This window comes from Choloepus didactylus, chromosome 13 (genome assembly GCF_015220235.1).
Source record: "Choloepus didactylus isolate mChoDid1 chromosome 13, mChoDid1.pri, whole genome shotgun sequence".
In the NCBI taxonomy this organism is placed as follows: Eukaryota; Metazoa; Chordata; class Mammalia; order Pilosa; family Megalonychidae; genus Choloepus; species Choloepus didactylus.
This window is the reverse complement of record NC_051319.1, coordinates 6,257,702-6,281,107: the sequence shown is the minus strand read 5'-3', so window position 1 is coordinate 6,281,107 and position 23,406 is coordinate 6,257,702. Positions and strand designations below refer to the sequence as shown.

Genomic DNA, 23,406 nt, shown 5'->3' with positions numbered 1-23,406 from the left:
ATCAGCCAGAAGCAGATACAGAAAAACAAATCTGTGCCCCTCAGCCCCCATAGAAAATAAAAGAAAAAGTCAGTTAGGCAGTACCCCACACTCTGCCCTTGGATATTCTGTAAGTCTGCGATGAGCCACTGCCCTGCCCCCAGCTCTTAGGAATTCTGCAAGTTTGCAATAACACTTAAAATTTAAACCTTCCTGCTCCCAAGACCCACTCTCAAACCAGCCAGTGGAAACCTGCCAGCTACCCCTTTTTCCCAAAGTAGCCACTGAGAAACTGGCAACCTAGACCTGCCAGCACCCTGTCTCCAGACAAAGAAATTCCTGCCAACCTTCTGTTCCCCTCCTCCTGTTCCCCTCGCTCAGGGCTATCGCCATCTTAGGCTTCAGCCCACCTGCGCACGGCTGCACAATAAAGCTCCTTTGATCGAGTTTTAGTCTCGTCTTCCTGATTGAAAAACCTAACAAGTTTCAACAGGAAATTGGAGCTGGCAGAAGAAAGAATCAGTTAATATAAACATAAGACATATGAAATCATCCAATCTGAAGAGCAAAAGAGAAAAGAATGAAGTAAAGTGAATAGAGACCAAAGAACTTGTGGGACACAATTACATACCAATGTATCCATTTTGTGGGAGTCCCTGAAGGAGAAGAAAGAGACAAAGGGGCAGAGGGAATACTCAAAGAAATAATGGCTGAAAACTTCCTAAATTTAAAGAAAGACATGAATATACACATCCAAGATGCTCAACGAGCTCCAGACAGGATAAACCCAAACAGAACCACACTGTGCCATGTTATAAGCAAACTATATGCCAAACAGAAAGAGAAAATTCTGAAAGCCACAAAAGAGATGCATTGTGTTACATCCAAGGGAGACTCAATAAGATTAAGTGGCAAATTCTCATCTGAAGCCATGGAAGCAAGAAGGCAATGGAAGACATATTTAAAGAGTTAAAAGCAAAAAACTGCCAACCAAGAATTCTGTATTTGACAAAACTGTCTTTCAAAAAACGAGGGAGGAATTAAGACATTCCCAGATAAAGAAAAGCTGGGGGACTTCTTGACCGCTATACTGGCCCTACAAGAAATGCTAAATGGAGTTCTGTACATTGAAACGAAAGGACACTAGATAATTGACTGAAGCTGCATGAAGACATCAAGATCTCCAGTAAGCATAATGACATGGGTAAATATGAATGCCAGTACTATTGTATTTTTCATTTGTAACTCCACTTTTTCCTCCTCCAGGCTCTAAAAGACAAATGCATAAAATATAATAATAAATCAATGGTTTTAGAATCATAATACATAAATACATAATTTGTGACAAGAACTACATAAAGGTGGGGGGAAAGAGGGTATAGGAACATAGATTATGTATGCTATCAAAGTTAAACTGGTAACAAAGCAACAACAATCAAATGAGATTATTACAGATTTAGGATGTTAAGTTTAAGCCCCATGGTAACAACAAAGAAAATACCAAGGCTATACAAACTCACAGAGACAGAAAATAGAGTATGTATTACCAGGGGTGGGGGGCAGGGGCAATGGGGAGTTAATATAAAATGAGTGTAGGCCCTGGCTTAGGCCCTGTTCCCCTGGAGCAGCCACAGAGCCACTGCCGAGACCTCACAGCATGGGAGGTGGGATGTGTATGAAATGAGAATGATTTATACAGAAAAAAAGATGGAATCACAAAAGATGAATGGATGGAAAAACTCAATAACTTACACATTTAGCCAGCAGACACGAATTGTCTCATCATGAACTATCTTGTTACAGAGGACTTTAAGGAAGCAGTCAAGAAGTTTCTAATGGAATTTGGGATAGAACCTAGTGTGGCTCTAAAAACACTTGATGAATGAATCAAAATCCAAAAGATAATATTGAAAGGTCAGATTCAGGAGGCTATTGCATGATCAATAGCCTCCATCCAGACCTCTCAGACACAAACTGGTATCTTTACTTTCATTTGCAGCAACATTTGATTGAGCTGATCCAACAGCATGAGACAGAGGCTGCCCTTGAGTTCACTCAGACACAACTGGCAGAGCAAGGCGAAGCAAGCAGAGGGAACCTGACAGAAATGGAGTGCACACTGGCTTTGCTGGCCTTTGATAATCCCAAGGAGTCATCTTTTTGAGACCTCACTAAAATGATGCAGAGGCAAAAGGTGTGGAGTGAAGTTAACCAAACTGTCTTAGATTATGAAAATTGTGAGTCAAAACTCAAGCTGGGAAAATTACTGAAACTACTAGCTTGGGCTCAGAATGAACTGGACCAGGAAAAGAAAAAAGTAAATGCTGCGCTATGGACCATCTTTAAGAACTGGACTTGTTGCATTTGAATATTCCAGTGCTCTTGGTATTTTTGGCTACTGGATTTGGTTTGCAATTGAGTGTTGTATATTAGGGAATATCAGTTAAGCTTAACGCCTCCTTTTCAAAATCTATGAAAAGCACTGACCATTCATTTGCTTTCTGTTAGGTAATAGGCATTTTTCCTAAGTCTTCTCAGACTTTCATCGAAAAGTTCTTCCTTATCCTCTTTCTTCATTCATTTTTTGTTTTGTTTTGTTTTCACAGAAAAGAATGTATAAATTCATAAATTCTAATTCAAAGACTTCTTTGGTGTGAGGCTATTGAGTTTGACTTTTTTGCCTTTTGGTTCTGGGTGGTGTGTGAGCAACAGGCTGCAGGGCTTGTTGTTTTTTCCTATGTATATTTAGTGCTGTGCGTGGTGAGGGTCTCATTCACAGTGGGTCACTGAACCATCTTTTCCAGGCAGTTTTGTTGAAAATAAAGGTTTCTCTTTGATACCAAGAATGACCAAAATGGCCTCTAAAAAAGTTTTTAATCATCTAAAACAAACCTTTTGTTTTCATGGGATTACTTCTTACCTTGTGGTGTAATGACAGTATCTGCAGCCATGAAGACCACTTTACCTGGTCCATGTCTTGGGGAGTTAGCCCTGGTGCTGACAGTGATGGTCGTCTCAGCACTCTGTGCTTTGGCTAAGGGGTGTAAGGTGCTTGGGAGCATCTTTGGTTGAGTAGGGCATCTTCCAAAAGATCATGTGTTCAGCCATGGTCGATCTGTGTTTCGGGATCTCATAGTATCTTTCCTTATCATCTTTTATTGCATTGTCGACACTCTGTAGATGTCCTGATTCTGTTCACTCTTAAATTTGTCACGTGGATGGAGGGGAGTGCATAAATAGCCCAGCGCATGGCAGTCGACAGTCCAAGTGTGCACATGGAACTCGAGTTCAGATGTGTTTGAATCGTTGCAGTGTGCAGTGGGTGTGACTGACCTTGCTGACGTACTCAAAGTCAACTCTGTGAATCATTATAGAACAGCTGAGCCCTTGAATGCATTTTGTGCATCCTCATGGTGCAGAGGCTTCTCTCACCACTGGTGTCATGGACACCATCCTCATATAAGCTCAAGCTCCCTGGGTGCAGTGACTCAGTTCCCCTTGGACTGATTCCTTATGCTGAAACGAGATGTTCTGGCACCTGAGGCTTGATGGAAGAAATGACTTTAGCAGCTGAATCTTGGGGAACCTGTTTGCCTTATTCTTTGCATAGCAGGAGGTACCTTGACAACCAAGGTTAGGCTAGACCATGGAGTTGCCAACTTGCCAGTACTTAAGTACACTAAGCGGTCTGCCTCTAACTGAACTGGTCGTCTTATTGAAGCCCTTGCACACCTTGAGTCATGTTCATTATGTATCCGTAGCACCAGCTGTTCTCTCTGCTGAATAATTTCTTTTACTCTTTGACTTACAGTCTGGTGGCATGTTTTCAAGCTGTCTACTGTTTTCAGTGGGTAGGAATTTGGGGCAGTATCTACTTTTATATAAATATATGTAAATATATATGATCTATATAATTTAGTAACAGATGCAGAGATAAAACTGTGGTAGTCATTATAAAACAATTTAGCTTCCAGAATGATCTTTTGATTCTGATTTTGTGAGGATGAAGTGCAGATGGGAGGCATGTCCTTATTGAACTGATCATTTCAACTCCAGCTGTCTTAGCAGTTATCGACAAATGTAATCTTTCTTTAGAATTATCTCCTATGAGGTTTGGGGATAAAAATAAGTTAGAGGGAAGGGAAGTTTTAATCTTCAGGTAACAGAAGCTAGAAAAAAAGTATTAGGAGAGAGACAGAAATAGAAGTATACATTTTTTAAAAGCCACAGATCAGCATATTTCTCATCATTTTTTAGTAATGTATATAAGATCATTTACATGCATAACTGACATCATCAGTTTGACATTTTCTTAAAACTAGAGATTGTGAGATGTCTTGAGCACAGGGTCACCAACAAACTATTGGGATGTAAATGCAGTTTGTCATGTGCATGAAACATTATTAAGTGGTATTTAAACCAGTTCAAGCAGTTAGTGGCTTAAGAAGCCATTGTTAAAAATCAATGTGAGAACCTAAGATGGCCGCTAGGTGAGATGGCAAAAAAAACACCTCTGTAAAAAATACTAGATAAAAGCCAGAAAGTGATCCAGAACACCAGTTCCAGCGATGCACCAGCTGGACAAGTTCTGCTAAATCCACAGAGACCTTGCACTTGGTGAAACTGGGAGTCTGCATTCTGAAACGAGTAAACTGGCAGAAAGTCTGGCGGCCGCGCTGCAGTGTGGGGAAACTGCAGGTTGGCGTTTGGAGATGGACTAGTTCTTTTTTAAAAAAAAATAAAAACCCGGGAGTGGCTGCAGATACAGCAGTGAGAACCGCGCAGTGAAGCACTGCAGGAGCAGGCTGTAGCCAACACCTCAATGTCTGGTGTGGAGGACAGCCCTCCCCACACACGCTCCTGACTGTCTCAGGGCCAGGGGGATAGAGGGGAGCTAAAAGGAGAAAGAAACCATACCCCTTGCAGATATCTCCCCAGCGGGCTGTAGACACTCCTGCCCAGGGACAGAGCCATAGCCCAGAGCCACGCCAAGAGTGTTTCCCAGTGCCACGCACACGCCACAATATTGGCCGTGGGCAGTGGCCTTTAGTGCACACACAGCTAATTGTCCTGGAGCTAGGAAGGCGGAGCTGTGCAAAAAGGGGGAAATTAACATGCCCCATTCAACCATTTTTATAGCAGGCTGGGAACACCCCTGCATGGCCCAGCGGCCCAGGGCTTCCCTGGAGGCCGGCGCACACTTCTGACATGGCACAACCTTCCCTCAGCAGAGGTCCTTGAAGAGCACAACTGGGAAGGGGATGTGCTTGGAAATCCCAGGGACCCTACACCAACACCAAGGACTTGTGGGTCAGCGGCAGAGACAATCTGTGGCAAGACTGAAATGAAAGCTTAGACTCTCATAACATCCTTAAATCTCTGGGAACACCTGGGAGGTTTGATTATTAAAGCTGCCCTGCCTCCCTAACCACCCAGACACACGCCCCACGTTCATGGCAGACAGCACCAACAACACACCCAAACTTAGTACACCAATTGAACCCCACAAGAATCAGATCCCCACACACCACAAAGACAAAGTCAGGGAGAACTGACTTGAGGGGAACAGGTGACTCGCAGACACCATCTGCTGGCTAGTTAGAGAAAGTATACGCCACCAAGCTGTATATCTGAAAAATTAGATATTGGTATTATATCCAGAAAGAACTCTATCAAGTAAAGCAAATGCCTAGAGGCCAAAAACAACAGAAAATCTTAAAGCATATGATAAAACCAGACGATATGGAGAACCCAATCCCAAACACCCAAATCAAAAGATCAGAAGAGACATAGTACTTGGCACAATTAATCAAAGGCCTAAAATCAAACAACAAGAGCATGGCACAAGACATAAAGGACATGAAGAAGAGCATGGCACAGGATATAAAGGACATAAAGAAGATCCTAGAAGAGCATAAAGAAGAAACTGCAAGAGTAAATTAAAAAATAGAAGATCTTATGGAAATAAAAGAAACTGCTGGCCAAATTAAAAAGACTTTGGATACTCATAATACAAGATTAGAGGAAGCTGAACAACGACTCAGCGTCCTCGACGACCACAGAATGGAAAATGAAAGAACAAAAGAAAGAATGGGGAAAAAAATCTAAAAAATCAAAATGGATCTCAGGGATACGATAGATTAAAAAAAAGGGCCAAATTTAAGACTCACTGGTGCCCCAGAAGGGGAAGAGAAGGGTAAAGGTCTTGAAAGAGTATTCAAAGAAATTGTTGGGAAAAACTTCCCAAACCTTCTACACAATATAAGTACACAAAGCATAAATGCCCAGCAAACTCCAAATAGAATAAATCCAAATAAACCCACTCCAAGATATATTCTGATTAGACTCTAAAATCCTGATGAGAAGGAGCAAGTTCTGAAAGCAGCAAGAAAAAAGCAATTCACCACATACAAAGGAAACAACATAAGACTAAGTAGTGACTACTCAGTGGCCACCACGGAGGCGAGAAGGCAGTGGCATGACATATTTAAAATTCTCAGAGAGAAAAATTTCCAACCAAGAATACTTTATCCAGCAAAACTCTCCTTAAAATTTGAGAGAGAGCTTAAATTTTTCACAAACAAATGCTGAGAGATTTTGCTAATAAAAGACCTGCCCTACTTCAGACACTAAAGGGAACCCTACTGACAGAGAAACAAAGAAAGGAGAGAGAGAGATAGAAAAATTTAACAGACATATATAGAACATTACATCCCAAATCACCAGGACACACATTTTTCTCTGGTGATCATGGATTTTTCTCCAGAATGGACCATATGCTGGGACATAAAACAAGCCTCAATAAATTAAAAAAAAAAAAAAAAAAAAAAAAAAAAAATTGAATATATTCAAAGCACATTCTCTGACCACAACAGAATACAAATAGAAGTCAATAATTTTTGATTTGTAACTCCACTATTTACTTCCTACATGATATAAAATACATAAACTCTAATGACAAATCAGTGGCTTTAGACTCAATGTATAATAGGTAATTTCTGACAAGAACTACATAAAGGTGGGGGAATGGAGGAGTATAAGAACATAGTTTATGTGTCCTATTGAAGTTAAGTTGGTATCAAAGAAAAACAAGATTGTTATAGATTTAAGAGGTTAAATTTAAGCCCCACAGTAAACACAAAGAAAGTATCAGAGAATATGACCATAGAGATGAAAAGTAGAGTCTGAGAAGTTATGAGAAGCGGAGGAAGGGGCAATGGGAGTTCAGAAATGAGTGTAGGGTTGCTGTTTGGGGTGAAGGAAAATTTCTAGTAATGGATGGTGGGAAGGTGATAGCATTACAACATTCTAAATGTGATTAATCCCACTAATGGAAAGCTAGGGAGGGGTTGGAATGGGAAGATTTAGGCTGTATATATGTTTCCACAATTGAGAAAAAAAAAAAAAAAGAAAAAGATAGTCTAAATAGGCAATGACAATTAAATGCCAAGGATGATCCTGGATGGGATCTGAGGATGGAGGAGAGGAGGCTCAAAGGGACACAGTTGGGACATAAGGAAAAAAAAAAAAGGAAATATAGAATGTAAGCTTTGTATCACTGTTGAATTTCTTGAACTTCTTAGCTTGCTTAATGGGAATGCATAAAAGAATGTTCTTGTTCATGGGAAATGTATATGTGAATTATATTGTTTGTTCAAGGATGTGTGCAGCCTGCTCTCATATGTTCAGAAGACAGCAATAGATGATGGATGATAGATAAGGAGGGAGGGAGGGAGGGAGGGAAAGAAAGAAATGGTGGTGTGACAGGATGTTAAAGTTGGTGGATCAGGGTATCGGGGGAGGGGGGACGGGGTATGCTGGAGTTCTGTGTGTGGGTTTTGTATTGTTTTTGCAACTGTTCCTGTGACTTTGAATTTATTTCAAAATAAAATTATAAAAAAGAAAATCAATATGAGCTAGACACTGGTAAAACTGTAAAAATTCAGATGTTACTCTTGTTCTCTTTACTTTTGCTTAAGAGAATACAATTACTTTTCCCATTATCTGTTCACCGACTAGAAGTTGCCTTTCAAGGTAGTGGCTTCTTTTACTTTTCCTATTTACACCATTTTATAGTCTTTTTTTTTTTTTTTCCTAGCAACAAGCTAAATTAAGTCATTTTGAGATAGTTAAAGTATAATTAGATTTTTCTGCCTTCATCTCATATTTGGATCTGTTGTGTTTATTAAAATAGTTATGTTTTACAGAGGTAGTTTCTTTTTTTATATACTTACTTGTTTAAAGTGCCTTGAAATACATAAAATTTAAGAATATTCTGATACTCTGTGCTCCTGGTATCATGAAGTTGTGTGAGAAATAACCTCTAGTTTGAAATTGTTCTGAAGCATAGAGATTATTGCAAAGCAAATGAGAACTAATAGGTCATAGCTTCTGAATTATGGCTACAAGGTTTTAGAAAAAGCAAAACTTATTGGGACTAGTATTTGAGACAAAAATTTACCATGGCACGTGGCTGAAGAATGACATCCCTATGCATGAATACAAAAAAAAACCTGCCAGGTGGGGCCCATCCACGTTTCAGAGAGGCAAGTTGTCTTATTGTTCCAGTCATCTTCTTAATTACGCCCGAGTAAAAGACGTGATCTGAAAACTTGTAGATAAAAATTCTGAGGCCAATTTTTTCCAAAGCACTGCCTTTATTTTCTTCTGTCTGTATGCTGTTAGTTTTGGAGAGTGGCAGCACCAGGAATTTCAGAGAGAATCAGTGGGATCCCTTTCTGGTTGTTACTGTCAAGTTTCAGTATGAACAGAAGACCAAATGCAAGGCATCCACGGTCTGAGTGCTCGGTTGCTGCAATGCTGACTGAGGACAGTGGGCTGTGTGCAGTAGGACACCATGTGGCGAGACCAGTTTCCATTAGCCTTCAACACTACTGCTTTGCTGACAGCACGTGTGCTATTTTTGACAGTGGCTGTTTGTTTCAGAAGTATGTTGGGCTTTTTCTGATTTATAGTAAATTGTGTTGTCAACATGAAAAAAATGAGTGTAGGGTTTTTGCCTGGGGTGCAGGGAAAGTTCTAGTAATGGATGGTGGGGAGGTACTAGAGGTACTGGAGGGACTGGGATGGGAAAATTTATGTTGATAAATGTTTCCGCAATCAAAAAAAATTAAAAAAAAAAAAAAAAGACAAACTAAATAGATAATGACAATGAAATGCAATACATGAACCTGGACTGGGTCTAAGAATGGAGGAGAAAAGGCTCAAAAGGCCATTGCTGGCCATTTAAGAATAAAATGGAATAAAAACTGGATGCTTATATCAATGTTGAACTTCTTGAACTTGATAACTGCACTCAAAGTGATTACACAAGTAAATATCCTTGTTCTTAGGAAATGTATATGGCAGTATTATGTGTTCAAGGAGTATGATGTGTGCAACCTTCTCTCAAAACTTCAGAAAAGAGATAGATAGATAGTTGATAAACAGAATGATATGGCAACGGTGGCAAAATGTTAAAATTGATGATGGATCTGGGTATCTGGGGATGCAGAGGTATGCTGGAGTTCTCTGTATGTTGTCTGTATTATTTTTTCAACTGTCTTCTATGTTTGAAATTATTTCAAAATCAAAAGTTAAAAATATTATTGAATTGGTTTGGATTCCTTCAATCATTTGTTTGGTTAAATTTTTAAAAACTATTTGCTTCCTATTTTTATTCCTTCATGAATTATTAGTCTTTGCCCATTCATCTACTTGGTGCTTCCTGGTATTTTTATTCACCTGAATAAGACTTAAAATATTAATTTCTTGCCATTTTTATTGTAATTATTTTAGATTTCTTGGAAACATAAAATTTTAGAGTTGAAAAGTATTTCACTAAGTCCAACTCCCTCATTTCATAAGTGAGAAAGCAAATACAAAGAAGTTAAATGATTTGCCCAAAGACATAAGCCTACCTAATGGCAGAACTAGCACTCAAACCTACATCTCCTGGCTCTCCATCTACTTCTCTTTCTACCATACAGAATGTTTTTAATCTCCTATTGTGTTGCAAGGATAGGAAAAAAGCATACTATCTTAGTGTCAGTACAGTTTATAGCAGTGATTCCACTGGAGGGAGAAAGGGTACCCTAAGGAGGCCTGTCACAATCGCTAGAGACTTTTTCATCTATATACGTATCACTTCACTGGCACCCATACAAAGCTACTAGTAATTATTTCAGGAGTGCAGAGTTGCCCCTACTTCCCTTCCTTGGGGGAATCATCCTTTCCCCATTATATAATAATCCTGCTTAGTCCATGTGGTTCAGGTAGCATATGACCCTGTTTCATCTTGCCCTGGGAATAAGGATAGGCAATGAAATACTTTATTCCCCCGGCCACAATGACTGCTCATGGATGGGAATGTCATAAGTAGTCCAGAATCATGTATTGCATTTCATTGTCATTATCTGTTTAGTTTCTCTTTCTTTTATTTTGTTTGGTAGTAGAAATATATATACAGCATAAATCTTCTCTGGGACTTGGGCTGAGGCTATAGATTATGAAGGAGATATAGCTTGGGGTTATTAATAGACAAACATCTCTTCCCCTCATATCAGAGAATGACATCAGACTGAGCCAGGACAACTGGAATCAGCCCCACCTTTAACATTAGCCAATAATTTCCCTCTTGTGCTTAGCTGTATTCAGATTTTCTTTGGTTATTTACAACTGACTTTCTCAGGTCACTCCAGGCTAATGTACATCTCACTCTTTACTCTCACAAAGAGTAATTACTGATGATGAAAGTCTGTCATTTCCCTTACGTGTCTAGGAGAGGACAAACGGTCAAGAACCAGATTTAAGGGATAGTGTTTCACAAAAAATAAAATAGAATTAGCAATGTAAATCTATAATAACACATATACCAAAGCAAATAAAAATTGCCATTACAATCCCTTAAGATACTAAAATTCAGTTAGGCATTAATGCAAGCAGAAAAACTGAATCATTAATAATAGCTACAATTCAATTTTTATATTCTTTACATTAGAAGTTTAACCTTAAAATATTTAATTTTAAAATAAAGTGAATTTCCTGAATGGCTATAAGAATTTTATCTTAATACTTTTGGGATAAGAATATATAGATTTTAAATAAACACATTTACATTCATGATAATAATACTGTTCACCACCATGCAGAACTCAATTTAAAACAGCTAATCTAGGATCCTAAGCATTTAATGGTTTCTTATTAAGCTGTTTCATCTACAGAGCTTAGAGGAAGGCTTCACTTTACTTAGAAACAGGGTTACAAGGTTATGTAAATAAATACAGCAGAGTCCTTGAGGCCTGTGTCTACCATTTAATAAAGGTAATTTTATACAAAAATGTATATAAGCAAAACATACCTGAGAGTTCAGTCAGTTTTTCAGCTCTTTTACTCTTAGTTATAATTATTCCAATCTCAAAACAAAAACAAAAATGACTTATTATTAATTTAACATAAATAAATTATTCCCTTTTGATAAGAATTTACATAACTAAAATAAATTAGTAATTACAAATGGAATCAGCAACCGATGAGAAACTTTCTCATAGTGCTTTCGACAAATAGATTTAGCTATGAGTTCATCGTACATTGCTTAAGTCTTAAGAGATATTTTGCTTTTCATTGAGTCTCAATCAGGATCATTTAATAATTCATAGAATATATGCCCTGTTTTTAAAAAAAATTACATTTAGCAGTAATAAAGTAATCTAAATCTGAATTCCACCACTTATATACATACCTGACTAATAGGGTTTTGATCAAAGTATTCCTCTACAAAGTATTCCAACAACTGTTTAAAGGAAACAAATACTAGATAAGAGCAAAATAACCATAGAAAACATGTTCAATTAATGTTTTATGAAAATGATTTATCAAGCATTGCTTCCCATGATTTTTAAATTTATAGACTTTTTTAAAATGTTCAAGAGTAAAAATATAAAATGAAAACTAGTTAGATGATAAAAACATTAATTTGAAATGATAAGTGATGAGATGAGTTTGAGCTAAGCCTTCAAAAATGGAATCATTTGAATATGTCAATGAACAGATTCAATGAACAAAGAGACAGAAGAATGAGCAGACTTGAGGAAGAGTTTTATTGAATAAGCAATAATCTGAATGTGTTTGTAAACTGAAGAGATAGATTCAAGTAAGTTAAAAGAGAATGAAGACTTAGTAAAGATAAGTGATAAAGCAAGATCCTGAAATGGGGTAGAAGGGTAGAAATCAAGGGCACAATAATTAGCTACTTTGGTTTATCATTTCCCTAAATGATCTGGCAGGACTTCCACTTGGCCTATAGTTTTTATTAACTCAAAAAAATATATATATTTTTTAAGAATTTAGTGTCCTTCCCCACATTTAGTATAAACTGATTTTACTACACCTTTAAAGTACATGTCAATCTATTAGGCTTTAAATCTTGGTCTTCCATTGTTCTTGATCCATCTACTACCACATAAAGGTGCCGCATCTACAAAAAATAAGGACAATTTTTATATATATTTTTTCAACTAAGAAGTACAAACAGCATTTTAATATTCTCTTCAATCTACACATATTTTTAATATATCCTTTTAAAAGGTTTGTTTTTCTACTATTGTTTTCTTTATCGAGCCAAAGTGTTTCTCAAACACTTACTAATTCTGTACCAGTAAAGAAAAAAATAATAACATACCATTCCAAGTCGAACTTGTCCATGGTGTTCAAATACTCTGTTAAAATTATGCAAACATTTTAATAGAATTCCATATACTATCCTAAAAATCAGTACTTTCCAGCTAACCTGCATTTTTTCACAAAATAAGTATTTATAATTACTAACTTATGAACTCCACATAATTTTAGGCATTTTGGATATTTCCCTGAAGACCCATTTCCCTGTGAGGCTGGCTAGGTCCCTGGTTCTTTCCCCTTATTCAGAAGGCTACAAGCCAGTTCCCCTGAAACACACGTGAAATGGGTTCTGCAAGCAAAGTGGGTATAGGTGATTTACAGAAAGGCTTAAAGGAATGCATTTTGCCATTTGTAACACATTTAAGAAAAGTTTACAAACCTTTTTCTCTTTGCCTTGAAGAGAATGTCTTCTATTGTAGCTTTAAGTGATCCAGATTCATCTTCTTTTAAAATTTCCCTATAAGCAGTAATTACTCATTTGAAAAAATAAGCTAAAGATAATTATTCCAAGAGAAATGAAAACATATGTCCACACACAGATATGTACATGTTATAGCAGCATTGTTCATAATAGCCCAAAATTAGAAACAACCTAAATGTCCATTAATGTTATTGCTGAACATATAATGGAATACTGTTCACCAATAAAAAGGAACAAACTATTGATACATGCTACAACGTGGATGAACCTAGAAAACAGTATGTTAAGTGAAAAAAGTAAGACACAGAAGAGGACATGTTATATGATTCCATTTACATGAAAAGTCCAGAATAAGCAAATCTCAAGAGTCAGAAAGATTAGTGGTTGCCATGGGTTGAAGGTAGAATGGAATTAACTGTAAATGGGCATAAGGAATCTTATTAGGGTGGTAAAATGTTACAAAACTGATTTATGGTGACAGTTGCACAACACAGTAAATTTTCTAAAAATCATTACCCTTGCACATTGGAAATGGGTGAATTATTTTTTAAAAAAAGATAATGTCTAAAAAATAAGAGCAAAATAATGCCCTACTTACCATGTTCTTTCATAGCCTCCTTCCCATCGCTTAGTTCTTTCAGGTTCTTCATCCATTTCTTTGTCTTAAAATGTATTATATTATTCAACAGCCTGTAAAAATCATTAGGTTGTGTCTAAAGACATTTGTCACCAAATGTATCCCATTAAATTTGAAAATTAAAGAAGAGGGAAGTAAACATAAAAAAATTAAAAAATCAGAATGCAAGTTATCTTATTCTTTGTAGATTTTTCAATAATTGTTGGATGAAAACATTTTACAACATCTTCAAGGAATTCTTTTCCCACCTCCAAGAAAAAATGTGATTTATAGACAAATTTGGAACCAATAAAAATAAACACCTTTTTACTATTTTTGAAAAACAAAAATGCATTATAGATGTGTCACAGGACAGGACTAGAGAATTATGAAAAGTGTATAGGGGTATAGATGAAATAAGATTAGTCACAACTGATTATTGTTTCTGAGAGATGGATACATAGCGATTCACTGTGTTATCTCTCTCTGCCTTTGTGTATATTTGAATGTTCCCATAATCAAAAGTTTTCAAATGCAATTTATTTATAAACAGGTAAATGCTCATGATTCATAATTCAAAAAAAGGGAAGACACAAAATTAAACATACAATATGATCTCAACTATTAAATGAAACAAAGGAAATATTTACTCAGTCATTTAATAAATAGGACAAATTATTTCCACTGGATAAGAGGAATCAGAGTGGTTGGCTTTCTAGCAGTATGCTGTGGGCAAGTTAGTGTTAGTGAACTGCATTCTCCTCAGTTCTCTCAACTATATATACATAATGAATGGGGAAAAGAACTTAAGTAGTTTAGTTTAGAGATTAAAGTATAGATGCTTTACTTTATTGAAATACTACACTCTTTATGAAGGCTACTTTAAAAGAAACAAACAACTAAAGGATGTCTGCAGGGCAATGTCTAGGATGGTGAAGGGGAGACTGACACCAAAAATAGAGGCATTTAACATTAAAAAGAAAAATGCAAAGACAATTTCAATCATCATGAAGGGGAGTTGTGTGTGGAAAATAACCTAAGCTTGTCCCATACCCATGAGAATAATTAGGGTCAACAGGCAGAAGCTATAGAAACATATTAACAAGAAATTTTCAGTATTTCACCTCTTCTGGGCTTTGATGCTACCTTTTCCTTTAGTTTTAACTGACTTTATCCCCAAGTTTTTAACGACCTTCAATAGCCCATCACATAAAATATTACCCCTTGACTTGTCTTCCTAACGCTGTTTTCACCACTGCACAGAATGACCCGCAGAAGGGCCTGGCCTGAAATCCCCATCACACTCACACATCCATCCTCCCCAATGGAATCTCCCTCCCCACTCCACTCTCTCAGCTTCCCTCTTCCATAAATGAGGGATCAAAGCAATCCTAAATGTCAAGATATTAAGGACAAAACAAATCCTCTGTCATTGGCTGAGGCAAAGATTAATTTTTGTGATAAGGACCACAAATAAGACCTTACCCTCCATTTATATCGTTTCTATAGAAAAATATATATTGAAAACTAAAGAATTGACCGATAAATGGACTTTCGGAAATAAAACTTGACAAGTTGGAGACTGCTTTTATGTCATCTCTGTTTTCTGTGGAACTCGCTGTAATCAAATGTTATATTAGTTTAAGTTCTGCATGTCTGCCATTGAAGAACAAACCAGTCCCTGGCTCTTCAACAGATTCATTCATTTTAGGAAATCTGGTGATCCACTTTAGTATCCTGAAGTAACTAGAAGTGACTTAGTAATTACTAACATCTACGCTATTTCAACGTCCTCACCATGTTGGTTTGATAAGTATGGTAACACAGCATATAGTAACTAAATGGAACATTTTGATCCTCCGATGTAAGCATTTATTTGTATTTACTGTGAACATCAAAAATCAAAAGCTTGCATAATATCGTTATCGGAGTTTGTAAACCCAAATTATTCCAATCCTTGCTACTGCCTTTCATCATTTCAATATTTGAACAGTATTGTACTTTTAGTTGATTACCTTTGATTCTCTGAAGGTTCAGAAACAAAGTGAGAACTAAGGAGTAGAAATTGCAAGCATCTCACATATACAAGGACTTCTTAATTAGAGCTATCGGCAAAGGGAAATTACAGGGATGATACATGAGGTATTAAGCTTCCCATAACTGGAGATATTCAAAGGGAAGTTGGATGTTTGCAATGCATGCTGTTAATAGAGAAGTGATAACGCATCTTGCAGAAAGACGTATTTGATGGCCACTTAGGTCACCCCTCCAATGGTCTATGACTTCCCAGCATTCCATCTTCTCACCTTCCAAACATGGCTGATAAGTTACCTGGGAATCTAACCCCAGAAAAGTCACTTTATCTAGCGTAAGTTCGGAATACTAATTACAAACAAATGAGATCTGCGCGAAAACTAGCAGTTTATGAATCTCTTCCTCACACCTTACCTTACCTACCAAGCGCTGTGAGACAGGCAAGGGTGTCACTGTTTTTCTGGTGTGGAACCCAAGGCTAAGAGAGGTTGGCGACTCACTCGAAAGGAAGTCAGATAACTGGAAAAGGGTCAAAAACCCGAACCCGGGACCACACTTCCCAAAACTCGTGCTTTGCCTTTGGAAGGGAGAGCCATTTCCCCAGTCTGCAGCCTCAGATGTTTCTCTGCGGATCCCAAGACGGAAGTTGCCCTCCACCCCCCTCTCCACACATTCCCTCGCCCCTCACTCCCTCCGAGGCCGGGGCAATTCAACCCCCACCACGGGACGCACAGGAGCCTCCTTGTCGCGGGATCTCTCGGCTCGGCGTTCCTCAGACCTCTATCATTCGACTCACCCAGCCAGGACACCGCTTTGCCCGGAAGCTCCGCCCAAACCGCTCTTATGGACGCCTCCAAAAGCCTTCCGTCGAGCGCTGCGGCCACGCAAAAGTGTTCCGAATATCATTTTAAACGCTCGCTGCTGGCGGCAGCTGCCGGACCGTGCGCTCGTGGACGGTGGGCTCTCCGCTAGCTGACTTGGGATCCCAGGAGGAACAGCCTTTCCGGTTTCCAAAAATTCTTCTGTGAAAAAGGAAAAAGCCTCAGCAGAGGTGCTTCGTAGTTCCGATCGTGGTCGCCATTCGTTCCTGGAAGGTCTTACAACCGGCGGGTATCAGCAACAGTCGACCAAGGATCTGGGGAGCTTTGTTTTGCTTATTTCTAAGATTGGAATGGAGGACCGTGACCACAGCAACAGCAGCTAGACCAGTGCCTTGCTGTGCGGCCGTCGGTCTACAGGGACTTCTTTGCTACCGCTGCTGGTCACTCAACAAATGTTTATTGAGCACCTACTATGGCCTGATGCAGTTCTAGGCCGAGGAAATAGAAACTCAAAACTGACACAATTCTTGCCCTCACAAAATTTTGCTTCTACTAGGGAAACACAAACATATCAACTGCGATAGTACGATAGAGAAAAATTAAGTATGGAAAGGGAACGGGCTGAAATTTCTAAAAATGATCAGAGAGTGCCTCTGAGCCATGAACTGAATGAGGGAGGGAGCTAACCATGCTGATACCTGGGAGAACTCAGCAGGAATGAGCAGGAGAAGAGGTGGTTACTGAGGTCAGAGGGGTGAAGGGTGAGCATGGTAAGAATTTTGAAGGGATGATGGTTCCTGGTAGTGTAGTATGGCAGTGCAGCTAGTGAGAAATGATTAGATTCTCAATCTTGTCCACAGATAGGACATGTTATGAAAAAGAGAATCGATGATCGCTCCAAGGTTGTAAACTGAGCAACTGAGAGATTGGAGTTGCAATTACTGAGAGGTTAGTTGGAAGGGCTAGGGGTTATGAGATGGTAGTATTTAAATTTTGACCAAGTTGTTCCACTGTTAGATACATGGAATTACTAGCATTTCTCACACTTGGGAAATGGAGAGGCAAGGTGCCCCAGGGGATCAGAAAAGGATAAGTACCACGAGGGAAATAGCAGGAGTTGCAGGAGCTGGGGCCTCTTCGCTTCCCCCATCAATATATACATCTCTGTTGCCTTTGCTGGTAGCAAAATCTTCCCATCTGAGTTCTACCTCCTGTAAAATGTAAATAATCTAAAATTTTAGGTTGAATATGTTACTAGAATAAATTTTTTAAAAAAAGGACTGCACAACACAGTGAACTCTAATGTAAACTGTGGACTGTAGTTAATAGTTCAATTGTAATAATATTCTTTCATCAGTTGTAAGAAATGTACTACAATAATGCATGGTGTTAATAAGGAGGAGTATATGTGAACTCGGTATTTTCTGCATGATTTTTCTGTAAACCTATAACTTCTCTAAAAATATTTAGAAGACATATATATATGCAGAAGGCATTCTGCATAGTTGTGGAAAAGAGCAGACCTGGATGTAAAATCAGGCTCTGCCACACTAAGTTGGTGAACTCAAGCAAGTCACAACCTAAGTCCATGAGCTGATCTGTGAAATGCAGAAAACTTCATCTATTCTACAAAACTCTTGTGGCATATTAAATACATACCACATAGTAGATACTCAATAATCAGCTCAATTTATTTTCTCCCAGAGGGCAAGTTCTTCTTGTTTAGTTTTTGTATTTTTTGTCTCATCTTTGTATGTGACAAAATTTTTAAAAAGAGAGAAGGGAAAATTAGCATTACTGATTCTTTCCCAGTGCTTACAGGCTTCATCTTTGCCCCCATGTCTTTGAACCAATTTACAAGAATATTATGAAGTCAACTTTTTCTTTTTCTTTTTTCTTCCCCTTATTGGTCATTCCATTCTGAGATAGGATACAGTCTGATAAGAAATATAGCCACAATCCCAAATTTCTATCTTAAGATTGTTATCCTTCAACCTGAAAAGCTTTTGTTTGTTTTAGGAAAACCAGGAAAAGGACAGAGAACTACCAAGTAGATTAAAGTTAAAGCATATATATGGAGGAGACCAAATCATTCACTTTTTTCAATTGTAAAGTTACTGTGCTCTGTATAGGTTTTAGTCATGTATCTTAAAAATCGCTAGGAATGATACTAAGACAAACAAAACAAAGGATGTATAAATCCATGGTAATTTCTCAGGATAATTATGACTGACATAATATTCAAATTGTGCATAAAGTGGTAGAATAAGGAAAGAAATTATCTAACCACAAATGTTTCAACTTGTAAAACTAAGGAACAACTGTAAAAAATGGAACAATCTGTTCTTTGCCCATGGATAGCTGAACACAACCCAGGTAGTTAAAAAACCCATGAACAGCTCAGCCAGTAGAATCAAGCTGAAATAACAGAAGTGTGCAACCTGAAAAGAGCTAGGAGAGGTAAGCCTATCTATTCCAATACCTTTAGATGAAGCCTATTTAAACCATTCCAAAGAGAAAAAGACTCATTTAAAGCCTCCAGAATGGCCTATAACTGTATAGAATTATCCTTTTCTTGCCCTGTAAAACTGATTTCTTCTATCCTTAAAAGCATTTTTAAAATAGGGGACTAGTGGTTTGATGGGTTGAGCCCTCTAGCACAGGACTTGCCCTTGGGAAGACCGTTGCTACAAAAGAGAAGCTAGGCCTCTCTCTAATTGTGCCTAAGAGCCTCCTCCCAAATGCCTCTTTGTTGCTCATATGTGGCCCTTTCTCTCTCTAGCTAAGCCAACTTGAAAGGTGAAATCACTGCCCTCCCCACTACGTGGGATCAGACACCCAGGGGAGTGAATCTCCCTGGCAACATGGAATATGACTCCCAGGGAGGAATGTAGACCTGGCATCATGGGATGGAGAACATCTTGACCAAAAGGGGGAAATGAAAGGAAATGAAATAAGCTTCAGTGGCAGAGAGATTCCAAAACAAGCTGAGAGGTCACTCTGGTGGGCACTCTTACGCACAATATAGACAGCCCTTTTTAGGTTCTAATGAATTGGGGTAGCTGGCGGTAGATATCTGAAACTATCAAACTACAACCCAGAACCCATGAATCCTGAAGACGATTGTATAAAAATGTAGCTTATGAGGGGTGACAATGGAATTGGGAAAGCCATAAGGACCACACTCCCCTTTGTCTAGTTTATGGATGGATGAGTAGAAAAATGGGGGAAGGAAACAAATAAACAGACAGAGGCACCCAGTGTTCTTTTTTACTTTAATTGCTCTTTTTCACTTTAATTATTATTCTTGTTATTTGTGTGTGTGGTAATGAAGGTGTCAGGGATTGATTTTGGTGATGAATGTACAACTATGTAATCGTACTGTGAACAGTCAAATGTACGATTTGTTTTGTATGACTGCATGGTATGTGAATATATCTCAATAAAATGAATTTTTAAAAAAAGTAAAAAAGCATTTGTAAATCATCCATGAAGTCACAATACCAAACTTAAAGCAGTATCTGCCAAGAATTCAAAAAATTACACCCTTAAACTGCATCCAGGAGATACCAAGCAATGGGATAACCTATGCACTTTTATAAACACAATTTCCTTTTTTAATGCATTTTTAATTGTTTTCATCTCTTGGCAATTGTGAATAATGCTGCTATGGACATTGGTAAGTATCTGTTCTTGTCACTGCTTTCAGATCTTCTGATTATACTGAGAAGTGAAATTGCTGGATCATAGGGTAACTCAATATCTAGTTTCCTGAGGAGCTGCCAAACTGTCTTCCAGAGAGGTTGTACCATTATACAATCACACCAGCAATAAATAAGAGTTCCAATTTCTCCACATCCTCTCCAGCATTTATTGTTTCCTGTTTGTTTAATGGCAGCCATTTTTATTGGTATGAGGTGATATCTCATTGTGAACTTGATTTGCATTTCCTTAATAGCCAGTGACCCTAGCTATTCGCAGGGTCTTTCTCCAGTCTATATCCTCCTCCAAAGTGTCAAACAATTCAGAATTGTCCTATATTACATTGAATCTCCAGAGAGAAGTTTTCAGTAGCTGTTTACGTTGCCATATTGATGACATCAGTCCCCTGTATGCCCTTTATCATATTGGGAAAGGTTCCATCAATTCCTACATTTTGAATTTTTTTTTTTTATCAAAAAAGGATGCTGAATTTTGTTGAAAGCTTTTTCAGCATCTATTGAGATGATTGTTTGATTTTTCCCTTTCAGTGTGTTAATGTGTTGAATTACATTAGTTGATTTTCTTGTGTTGAACCATCCTTGCATGCTAGGAATGAACCCTACTTAATCGTGGTGTATAATTCTTTTAATTTGCCTTTGGATTTGGCTTGCAAGTATTTTGTTTAGGATTTTTGCATCTATTTTCATTAGGGAGATTGGCCTATAGTTTTACTTTTTTGTAGTATCTTTATCTAGTTTAGGTATAGAGAGATATTAGCTTCATAAAATGAATTAGGTAATGTTCCTTTTTCTTTAACATTCTGAAAGAGTTTGAGCAGGAATGGTGTTGATTATTTTTGGAAAGTTAGGTAAAATTCCCTTTTGAAGCCATCTGGTCCTGGGCTTTTATTTATAGTTAGGTTTTTGATGACTGATTGGATCTCTTTGCTTGAGATTGGTTTGTTGGGGTCTTCTAATTCTGGGTCAGTCTAGGTTGTTCATGTGTTTCCAGGAAATTGTCCATTTCCTCTAAATTTTCTAGCTAACAAACTATACAGTTGTTCACAATATCCTCATGATTTTTTTTAATTCTTCAGGAACTGTAGTAATTATCCACTTCTCATTTCTGATTCTGTTTATTTGGGCGCTCTCTTTTTGACTTTGTCAGTCTAGCTAAGGGTCTGTCAATCTTGTTGATCTTCTCAAAGAACCAACTTTTGGTTTTATTTATTCTCTCTATTGTTTTTTGTTCTCCAGCTCATTTATTTCTGCTTTAATCTTTGTTATTTCTTTTCATCTACTTGCTTTAGGGTTAGTTTGCTGATCATTTTCTAGCCTCCTCAATTGTTCAGTTAGGTCTTTGGTTTTAGCTCTTTCTTGCTATTTTATATAAGCATTTAGAGCTATAAATTTCCCTCTCAGCACTGCCTTTGCTGCATCCCACAGGTTTTGATATGTTGTGTTCTCATTTTCATTCATCTCTAGATAATTGCCCATTTCACTTCCAATTTCTTCTTTAACCCACTGATTGTTTAGTAGTGTTATTTAACCTCCATATATTTGTGAAAGATCTGGTTCTTTGGTGGTTGTTGATTTTTTTGGTGGTTGTTGCATTCAATTGTGGTCAGCGAATGTGCTTTGAATAATTTAAATCTTTTTAAATTTATTAAGACTTGTTTTATGCCCCAGCATATGATCTATCCAGGAGAACATTCCATGGGCACTAGAGAAGAATGTATATCCTGGTATTTTGGGGTGTAATGATCTATATATGTCTGTTAAGTCTAATTCATTTATCATATTGTTTAGGTTCTCAATTTTCTTGTTGGTCCTCTGTCTAGTTGTTCTATTTATAGAAGAGAGTAGTGTATTGAAGTCTCCCACTATTATAGACATGTCTATTGCTCCCTTCAGTTTAACCAGTGTTGGTCTCATGTATTTTTGAGCTCCTTGATTGGGTGCATAAAAATTTAAGATTGTTATTTATTCTTGGTGAATTATCCCTTTTATTAATATATATTGTCTTTCTTTGTCTCTTATGACATCTTTACATTTAAAGTCTATTTTGTGTACCATGACCAAGTGAGATTCATTCCAGGCATGCAAGGATGGTTCAACATAAGAAAATCAATCAATGTATTATAACACAATAACAAATCAAAAGAGAAAAATCAAATGATCATCTCAATAGATGCTGAAAAAGCATTCAACAAAATCCAACATCGCTTTTTGATAAAAAAACTTCAAAAGGTAGGAATTGAAGGAAACTTCCTCAATATGATAAAGAGCATATATGAAAAACCCACAGCCAGCATAGTACTCAGTGGCGAGAGACTGAAAGCCTTCCCTCTAAGATCAGGAACAAGACAAGGATGCCCGCTGTCACCAGTTATTCAACATTGTGCTGGAAGTGCTTGCCAGGGCGGTTCAGCAAGACAAAGAAATAAAAGGCATCCAGATTGGAAAGGAAGAAGTAAAACTTTCATTGTTTGCAGATAATGTGATCTTATATCTGGAAAACCCTGAGAAATTGATGATACAGCTTCTAGAGGTAATAAACAAATTCAGAAAAGTAGCGGGATAAGAAATTAATGCACAAAAGTCAGTAATGTTTCTATATGCTAGAAATGAACAAATTGAAGAGACACTCAAGAAAAAAATATCATTTTCAATAGCAACTAAAAAAATCAAGTACCTAGGAATAAACCTAATCAAAGATGTAAAAGACCTATACAAAGAAAACTACATAACTCTACTAAAAGAAATAGAAGGGGACCTTAAAAGATGGAAAAATATTCCATGTTCATGGATAGGAAGGCTAAATGTCATTAAGATGTCAATTCTACCCAAACTCATCTACAGATTCAATGCAATCCCAATAAAAATTCCAACAACCTAGATTGCAGACTTGGAAAGGCTAGTAACCAAATCTATTTGGAAAGGGAAGATGCCTCGAATTGCTAAGGACACTCTAAAAAAGAAAAAGGAAGTGGGAAGACTTACACTCCCTGACTTTAAGCTTATTAAAAAGCCACAGTTGTCAAAACAGCATGGTACTGGCACAAAGATAGACATATTGATCAATGGAATCGAATTGAGAATTCGAAGATAGACCCCCAGATCTATGGCTGACTGATCTTGAGAAGACCCCCAAAG

At 37.6% G+C, this 23,406-nt stretch overlaps 1 protein-coding gene across 3 annotated transcripts in view; it reads right to left on the bottom strand.

The window, feature by feature from the left end:
* Window positions 1-16,533, bottom strand: part of GTF2H2 (general transcription factor IIH subunit 2) — a 45,982-nt gene extending 29,449 nt beyond the window's left edge. The window contains exons 1-7 of one of the 3 annotated variants that reach the window (XM_037801245.1): window positions 16,461-16,533; window positions 13,677-13,768; window positions 13,037-13,114; window positions 12,659-12,695; window positions 12,368-12,454; window positions 11,720-11,770; window positions 11,339-11,393 (exon numbers count right to left, since the gene is read on the bottom strand). In XM_037801245.1, coding sequence (XP_037657173.1) covers window positions 11,339-11,393; window positions 11,720-11,770; window positions 12,368-12,454; window positions 12,659-12,695; window positions 13,037-13,114; window positions 13,677-13,732 — 364 coding nt within the window. In that variant the 5' untranslated portion in view covers window positions 13,733-13,768; window positions 16,461-16,533. Of the gene's footprint in view, window positions 1-11,338; window positions 11,394-11,719; window positions 11,771-12,367; window positions 12,455-12,658; window positions 12,696-13,036; window positions 13,115-13,676; window positions 16,411-16,460 lie in introns of those variants that run through there. The other 2 variants (XM_037801246.1, XM_037801244.1) reach the window with 2 other exon arrangements.
* Window positions 16,534-23,406: the final 6,873 nt, after the last annotated feature.